Source organism: Symphodus melops, assembly GCF_947650265.1.
Source record: "Symphodus melops genome assembly, chromosome: 5".
Classification (NCBI taxonomy): domain Eukaryota; kingdom Metazoa; phylum Chordata; class Actinopteri; order Labriformes; family Labridae; genus Symphodus; species Symphodus melops.
In genome coordinates, this window is record NC_136695.1 from 11,842,265 (window position 1) to 11,851,977 (window position 9,713).

At 37.8% G+C, this 9,713-nt stretch overlaps 1 protein-coding gene across 1 annotated transcript; it reads right to left on the bottom strand.

Annotated features, from left to right (window-relative positions):
- Positions 1-259: 259 nt before the first annotated feature.
- On the bottom strand, positions 260-8,840 carry LOC306823840 (galanin receptor type 1-like). The gene is made up of 3 exons (XM_079343703.1): positions 7,839-8,840; positions 7,677-7,742; positions 260-1,521 (listed from the first exon to the last, which is right to left on the bottom strand). The coding sequence occupies exons 1-3, from the start codon at positions 8,502-8,504 to the stop codon at positions 1,201-1,203; spliced, it is 1,053 nt and encodes a 350-aa protein (XP_079199829.1). The 5' UTR covers positions 8,505-8,840; the 3' UTR covers positions 260-1,200.
- Between the last annotated feature and the right edge of the window lie 873 nt (positions 8,841-9,713).

Sequence of the window (9,713 nt, forward strand, 5' to 3'; positions counted from 1 at the left end):
TCAATGACACCTGTCAAAAAAGGGAAACATGGCTCCGGAGCCTTTTACAAGGTAGGTAGTAATGTAAGGAATAGATTTTTGTAGAGATCACTATAATGTGGTGGAAACCCACTATGTTGTAGAAATTGTCATCTGTTTTTTATGCCCAAACAAACTGTCCTTTGCTGACTGATCTGATGAGTCAGCAGAACCACTAAGTCCTTCTCAAGCCAGCGAAACAAATAAACTGCTATGCTACAGTTTTTTTTTGATTGAATTCATATTTCACGTTATCTGAAAATAGCATTCCAAAGCAAAATGTTGTTGCTACCATCTCTGTTAAGAAATCTTTTCTGGCAAAGTGAGGCGAACCCAGTGGTTTTGATGTGTTCAGTCATCTTTAGTTTCGAACACAACAACATATCCGACTTAATCACTCAAGTATGGAAATAAAGTCTAAGTGTGTCCAGAATTCAAAACTAGTAATTATGATAGTTCATGTACATTCAACAAAGCAATGTCTACTTACATCATGAAACGTTCTGACAATGTTAACGACATTTACATTCTTTATAATGTGAAGGTACAAGCAAGATACTCATTTTCTCTTCATTGCTTTCTTCACATGAAACTATCTGATTCACAGTAACACAGCAAACACTCAAAGGCCCCATGTCCACCATCATTTTTTTTCTGAGCAGCAGTGTCTTTTTTCAATTCTGCCCAGGAACAGAAGCTAGGTGGACACAGTGTACCAATGGTCATACTAACAATGCATTACAGGGTTAGCAACTGTAGTGTATTTATGCCGAAAGTTTTAGAGAAAAGTTTCAGCAATGTTGTGACTCACTGTAGCAAAACTTGTATTGTTCTTAAGTCAAACCATATAAAACACTTCATAGGCTACCTTTGAAGTGTGACAGAATATTAGTCTTTCACTTTGAATGTACTGGTCAGGGAATATACCTTGATGTGACATGTAAATGTGTTCAATCTAAATGAGTCTAGAAAGAGGATTAATTTCCTGTGTTCATACTGTACTTGTTTTTAATATGATAAAAGAGAAGCAGGAAAACGAGACTGATTAAAGAGGGAGTAATCATGTTCTCCCTTCTCTTCAATTTCACGTTTAATGAACAGCGCTTATGTGGAATAGTTCAGCTGTGGCAATATCCAAGCAACCACTTCAGTATGAGCGACAGTAAAGCCTCTTCTTGGCATTTAGACATTGGTGCAGTTAGTCGATGGTGGGGTGTCAGCCTTGCTGCGGATCTCCTTGATGTCATTAAGTGGGGAGTCACTGGTACCAATCTGACATTTGAACACCTGCTTGTATGCCTTCCTGAAGTTCTCTGACAGGAAGGCGTAGATGACCGGGTTGACCGATGAGTTGCTGTAAGCCAGGCAATGGGCGGCCACCCGTAGTACGAAAGAAGCTTGGTTTAATGGGAAGGTCCCGAACTCCACCCAGAGGTGAACGACATGATGAGGGAGCCAAGAGACGCAGAACACCACTACCACCACCAGGACCGTCTGAGCAGTCTGGGAAGCACAGATGAGGAAAAGAGAGGAGTAGAAGAAGATAAGTAAATGCCCTTGGTGGAGACAGCAGCGATGACATTAATGATGTACTCAGGTATAGGTATAATTCTGGATAAAGAAATAAATTTAAATTTTAAGAGGAAAGCACCTTATCTGCTTTAGACTGGTACTGAAGGCTTTATTTATATTCCTATCCATTCCATGCCTTAATTCAGCCTTGACCACATGCATGCATGGAGTACAACTAAATCTTCCTACACTTCGAGAAAATCATATTCATTTTGTGTTACATTCACTTCATTATTTTTTAATTGCCTTTTTAATGTACAATACAGACTGAAGTAGGTAAAACACTGTCCTTGAGCAAACAGGAGCAGGAAGAAGAACACGTATAATATCTGCCCTGCAATGAAGAAGAAGTGTAAGGGAAAAGTTGTAAATGTTGTCACTTCAGTCATGACTATTAGCGAAACCAAATAGGGCTTGAAAGAGTCATCATTAAAAAGTAATTACATACTGTCTGATTAGCAGAGCCCCTCCATTGCATGTCAAGGTGGATTTAGTCCAGAACTAATTATTTCCAATCGTGTATGAAAAATAAACATATATCAGAGGGACCTGATGTTTATTAGAAATCTGCTTTCTTTGTATTTTTGTTCATGGAAACGTGGACTGTAAAGATACATCGTGCCCAAACATCTCCACTCTGGCTTTTGCAGAAATCATAACGAGCTTATTAAAATTGACAGATGTATTGAATTATGAATGTCACAGCGCAAGAAGCAGAGAATAAGAAATCACAAGCATAGAATCACATTATTGCATAAAAATTGCATCAATAAATGCATTCATATCCAGCAATGATTAACAAACTGACATTTGAAAGCGACAGGTTTTTGATTACTAATTTTGAATTGAAAGGGCAGTGAAGTGCTGCCATAGTAGCCTCATTTGAAAAGCCATAAACATCTGTCCAGCTGAGCAAAACAGCAATTTGTTCTAATTGTCTGAATGTGTCTTAAATGACTACACAGTATCCACTTGCACAAATAATTTGTCTCATGAGCATCATACTAAGAGCTTAAAAAACAACGTGATAGAACCCTTATGTTTTTATCATTCTTACGTTGCAATGACAAGACAAAAGATACCAATAGAAGAGTAAGTGTTATGTCACTTGCAGTATATCAATCATCTTTGTTGCTGATCTAGGTTTACTGTATGACTTGGGGTCACAAGGCAACACAATATATATATTTTTTTTATTGCTTAGAATTGTTTTGGAGTAAAATCTCATTCATTTCTGATCGCAAAAGTTAACTTCAAGTACTTGTAATGTAGTTTCAGTTTGTATAGTGTTCCCTTTTTTGTTCTTATTACATCAGGGCGAGTAGAGAGAGGTAAAGCAGAGGGGGGCACACCTGGGATGCCAGATGTTGCCGATGAGCCCCCTGGAGGGGTTGTGGGCCTGTTATCCAAAAACATCAACGAAGGAGAGTGCCCACCTGATGACCCCATGTGATGCCCACCATGGCAACCCCCGCTGGAAACCCTCATCAGGCATGGTAATCCACACTCACATCATCTTAAATTATAATGCAGGTTACAAGGGATTGTATCACTTTTCACTAAGATTGATGGTTATCAAATGTCCATTACGCAACAAACAGATCACTGAGGTGATAACGATAAAAAGGAGTTTAACTCCATTTAGATAATCATGTTTCTGAAATGTTTAAATTGTCAACACGACACAAGTAAAAACAATGCTTGTTCAATCTCATGAAATTTTTTGTGATAATCATTTGAAATTGAAAGTTGAGGGCAATATTGATTGATTCAAGTTTAAAATATGTCTGTCATGAAAACTGCACCAAGCAAACATACAGAAAACTTCCCTGACTGGATTGTATAATATTTGAAATTAAAGGTCAATATTGACCTTTCATATCAGACTTGCCACCAAGCACACACTCACACACAAACATACACTGTAGATACACATAAATAAGCAAGGAAGAGGTTCCCACAGTTCCAGTGGAGCTGTATGTAATAGCGACTCTTTGTTTGAACAGCCTCCGCAACACATTCATATCTTCACCTCACCCCCGAGAGTCAGGCGAATACAAACAACGGCATCACCACAGGAAGAAGGAACTAAGGGTTCTTTTACAACTGTTGTTTTATTCGTAAAAGTAAAGACTAGAATAGAATATGCAGAAGTAGGCTGGTAATGAATGATGTAAAACAGCAATTTGTAATAATCAGCTTTGAAATAGCGATAGGCTAACTCTAACCAACATCTCCACCCAATTCAATATTGAAATGACAATATGAATGGGAATAAATATACACAGAAAAACGAGTGCCTATAGCTATAACTCGTTTCTTTGGCCATATGCTGTTCTTAATGTTTAATACAATGCCTGTGTTTTCAACATGTCCCCTCTAAATCTTGAATAAATCCTCAAAACTCTTAATTTTCTACCACTTAACTGGCACAAAAGAAAATCAAAGGGCAATAACTGTAGCTGTATCTGTCTGCATCAAAATGGTTTGAAACCTTGAATACTATACTCATGCCTGCCTCCAGAATAAATGCAACGTACAGATGCTTTTGCGTTTCATCCTCTTTTTTATGTGTAAACACAAAAATAAGAGGATGAAATGCAACAATGTGTAAATATATTATCAGAAATGGAACCAAGCAAACAAGTTTGGTTACAGTGTGAAAGCACCCTAAAAAAAAAACTAAAAAAAAAACCATGCCTCACAGCCTTTCCTCTCCCGCCATTCTGTCTCTTTTAACCATTTTTTTGGATGATAGCATAAACAAAAAGTATTAAAATAATCAGTTTCTCTAACTCAATACCTCTCAAAACTTCCCTAATTTTTGTTTTTTCTCATGTCATACTCTTTAGTGGACGTGATTATAAAGACACATACAGGAACACTTGCAGTAAAATAAAAAAACATTTACATTAATCAAAGCAATTAGCATTAGCCTCAAGTAGCCTTACAATTATTCTCTGAAAAATTATAATGTTTGTCTTTGTATTTTTTACACAGGCTCTTGAACAATTTCTAGAAGACTACTATACTGAAATATTTAAATTTTCCTCTTTGGATGCCTGACTGACTCATATCACTGAGGTGAAACTCATAAACATACTGTTTAATTACTTTCTTGTTAACCTCTTGTTTAAAACTGACAATTGCATTAAAAGATTAGAGTTTGCCCATGATAAACCCAAAAAACCAAAAGGTTTTCTATTGTTTTCTTTGGATAATAACATAAAAACCAGATGGGGAAAATAGATTTTAATATGCTCAGAAGACTTCCATCTGGATTATGAAAGATTTATTACTGGCTTTGGCGATTTGGTTCTTACACAATCTAATTTAAATTAATCTTTTTCTTACTTTGGGTGCCCTGTGGTGATAAAAAGGTTGTTTCACAGCAGCAGTGAGAGTAACCTTGCTCTTCCCAGCTGTCACTGCCTTGATATTTAACAGGGAGGTGTTGCGCTGCAGAGACTGGAGTGAGCAATAAAAAACTGCTGATTCAACACTTATCTGAACAACAAACTCCCTCCACTTTTCTGCCAAGACACTGTGTTGCCTGGGGTCCTTTGTTTTTGTGTCTCTCATTTTATGCTCATATTTTGTAAATCCATCACTTGCTCGAGTGACATATTGGCTCACACTCTGAGACAGAGCAAAACAACAGCTTGCAAGTACAACACCATACTTGTAATGACACTTCATTACTCAATTCCAATTTCCTTCGGAAGAACCATGTTTGGGATTGGTGGATTCATTGTAAGATAAACATTATGAGGTTACACTTCCATGTGTTTGCTGTGAATGATGAGCTACACTTAGTAGATTAAAGTGTCAAAGCTGAAAAGTGAGGCCAACCTCAACAACATATTCACAGACACACTGATCTGGTATCAAAGAACTCAGTGCCGAGAGCACTATGTTGCTTCACCTTCAATGATTTTGTTTGAACCATGAAGCTGTAATGGACCCCAGGCAACCTCTGTTGTTGAATAATGAAGCTATGATGCATGAATGCAAGAAACTACAGTTCCTCAACTGTCCACTTGAGGCTGGCTGCCAAGGAAATTACAATTAGGTCCCATATTGAAAGACCCATCTTCTTCAGTATGACGTAAAAATGATAATGCCTGGATAAAAAAACACAGCTGGCAATAATAGCCCACTTTTTTATCGGTATACTCTTCTGGAGGTCAATATTATATTTGGTAACAACCATCATTGGGCACAATAATTCCTTTGGAAACCAATGGGTGACGTCGCTAAGACTATCTGTGTTTTAGTCTATTATTGTAACCTAATGCAAAGACAGCCAACAGCTCTGTAAGATGTACAGTTTGTACATGTATGAGATGAAAAAACTTATCATTCATACAGGTGGAGGTCATTTGTATTTCTTTTTTTCCCCCCTAATTTTTAAAGTGCTACTACTAGAGGTACTAACGCTGCAAACATACAGAAGCTCGTTGGACATCAGATGTCCGACTTTTTGCCTTTTGTTTTAGTGCCAGAGTTTTATTCACAGATGCTGATCTTACTGTGATACTCACAGCTTTTTGCAATCACAATAATGAAGGTTCAAACAACAAGGCAAGTTGTGGTTAGACAGCAGACCAATGCCAGACTAACTAAACAAATACACTAAAAATAAATGAAACAGGACACGACTTGATTTTGTCTGCTGGCTTTAAAGCACTGTTTGTAGAATAGTGTTTCTTTTTTCACCTTGTAAATTACCAGAAAATAAAAATATCCTTTTTCTTTTTCCACAGTTGTTTAAATGTTCATGTTAAAGTACTTATGTATGGAAGAACACATTAAATCACAATAGCATACAACAACCAGGAATCCGAATGTCTGCTTTCATGATACACAGTTATTAGACCAGACTGCTACTGTGCAGCTGTGACAGACATTTTATAGATAGACAGATGGGCGGACGGACAGATCAGCCATAACTGGCTCTCTGCGAAGCTTTTAATGACCTCCATTAAAAATTATGAAAAAATTCTAGATAGCAGTTTGATGACACATACCTATTTGGCCACTTAAACATAAGTGTGTCAGTTAACAGCAGGCATTTTTACACTGATATTAATAATTCTCTCCACTAGGGACAAACGGAGATGATGGAATACTGACTGACATGGAAATTTCACAAGCTATGGTATAGACAACACCAGCCCCTCCCCGAATAATTATGTAGCTTTCAGTCAATGTGATATATAGCTTCCTAAAGGTCAAGAGCGCTGACCCCAGCTTTGAATAAGATAGTATGTCAAGTGAAGAAAAGGCTGCTGTTCTGTGAACCATAAAGGCACTGAGATACATCATAAGCGTTTCTGTAGAGATGCGTCATTTAGACAGTAACAACAGATTAACCTCTTTATCAATATTATGAGAATCCTCCTTGTTAATAGATTCCAATACATTAAAATATAGCTTGGCAACATTTCCATGTAAGCCTTAATTAAGCAAACATCCTACCTTTTATTTTTCTGTGTTTTCCCTCCACAATGAGTCATTTTTCTGTTGTTTTCTTGATATCTCCACTTTTGTTAGTATCTCTCAATCAGAACATTTGTTTTCTTGTGATAAAGACTTGTTTTCCAGAGATCTTGAGAAAGCTACCCAAATAAACTCCATGTCATAGGAAAAAAAAAAAGATTGATAAACCGAGAACTCAAGAAGAAAAACTGAAATCCAGTAGGTATCACAAGAAAATAAGAGTAAAACAACATATTTGTCTGTTCCATACATTTTCTTCATAGAGTAAACTCAATTTCTTAATCCAATATTTTATTTTATTCTGAAGCAATACAAAAAATTAACTCTTTCTTGAATAACAGTCTACCCACTGCAATGTCAAAGAGAAGTCAGAAATGAAACACAAGATTCAAAGTTATTCGACAAAATATTTAACACTGTTTTGAAAGCCCTTTTTTTTTTTTTTTTTTACAAATTAAGCTCCATGTTTAATAGAATTCAACGGGTTGATCATCCAACATCATTTCTTTCAAGTGGTTCTTCTGTTTAGAGATAACAGTTAGACAGATCAGCTTTAAAGCTGTTAAAGTTGACTTAATACATACCTTTTTCTTTGATGCCTCTGACTTTTTGGACATGTTTCTTAGTTTTTTGTGCAAGTGATTTAAAACCTGTAATCAAGGGAATATAGTCAGTATTTATTTTCGAGTCTTCAAACATATCTATGATTATTAAATACCTGGTGTAAAAAAATAGGATTTTCTTACCTTTGCATAGCAGAAGGTAATGAGCAGCAGGGGCAACACATAACCAAACACAAACGTGCAAACGACATAGATCTTCTTTTGGTTTTGATCTGGCCACACTTCCCAGCAGAAGGTATGATTCTCTCCTCTGTGAAAGATGTTCTGGTAATACATGATTGGCGCAGCCATGGCTAGAGAGAGAATCCAAATCACCACCACTCCGATCAGAGCGTGCTTTGCCACCCGGATAGAGGAGGACTTCCTGGAGTGCACTATGGCGATGTACCGGTCCACGGACATGGCAGACAGGGTGAAGATGCTCACGAGCATGGACACGGTGAAGAAGTAGTGGATGAATTTGCAAATAAAAGCTCCCAGGACCCACGTCGGCATCATGTAAATGGTGGACTGGAAAGGGATGCAGAAGAGTAGGTAGGAGAGGTCCGCTATGCTCAGGTTGAGGATAAAGATGTTGGTAGTGCTCCGTGGTTTTCCCGGTTTGCTCCGGGCCAGCACGGTGATCACCATGGAGTTACCCAGAACACCAAGCGTAAAGATTAGCCCGAAAACCAGCAGCGTGATGAAGTTATCTGTGCCAATCCCGAATAAAAGTTTCTGGTCCTCCTCCTCCGCTCTGCTCAGGTTCCACGGCTCCCCCAGGAGCCAAACAGACTCCGATGAGTTCATGATTCCCTTTCTCTCTTGAAGCGAACTTAATCTTTGCTGTAAATTATCTGAAGGAGGTCTGTATATTGCTGTTGCATCATGGCATAGTATATGAAGCGTTTATGATCCGGTGCGTCTCCATTCGCGCTCCTGTAGATACTGGCTTCCGTTGTTTAATTATTTAAAATATTCATTAAAATCCACAGCTCTGTTATTTTTAAAGTTATATTAAAATGAATTCGCAAAACATGAGCAATATGTTTCTCTGTAAGGCATGTATCAGTCTTCCGTGGCGCGCGTCTTGGAGTCTTGGTACACATGGAGCGTGTGCGCTCTGCCGACGCGCTGATCTGACTCTGAAGCCTATTTCCCTGCGCCTGGACTTTTCCTCCACAGTATAGCAGGGGCTGGGCTGTCTAATCGCGTCAGCAGCCCTCGTACTACCTCCCAAGAAACGCTAGGAAGGAAAAAATCTTAACGATCGTCCGACACGTCTCTGAAACGGTCAAGATTTCAGAGGCCAAAGTCATTTTCTCAGCCGCACTCTATCAGAGTCAACATGTTCAGCCTTAGGTGCAAATTATTGTTATTATAAGACAGGGTTCTAAAAATGACTATGTAGCACGACATGAAACGAGGCGCTATCCAGTCTTGATTGCTTATAAGAACGTTTAAGGTTAAGGCTGTCACAAAGAGCTGGATTATATTTAAAGATGCATCTTATGCAAAGGGAAATATAGACTTAAATAATAAAACCTGAAATGGTTCCCACTTGAAGAAAATATATCCATATAAAAAGCAAAAGGATACAACAATTTTGGAAAAAATTCTAATTACTATTCTTTTTCACTGATGCAGACATGTTATAGTCTTTCCAACAGACATGAGTCATGAGTTCAAAAAGCAAAAATAATCATTGTTTTTGACCGAAGGGCAAACTGAGCTCCCTGAGGATCAACAGATTACCCAGAAGACTAAAGGGTCATATTATGGTCAAAGTTTATGAAGTTTTCATTGTGAACTCTTAGTGTATTCTTGATTGCTGGGAAACCCTCCTGAGTTAGGTTCAGCTGAGGCACAATATTGAAATACTGAAGTGTTTATCTCCAGAATTATACAAACCTGTCCATCAAGCAGTTTTCATAATCTACACTTAATCAATAAGAGAGGCAAGATGGCCAAACATAATCCATAGATACTGTCAATCAGAGGAGCTGTTGTATTATTTAT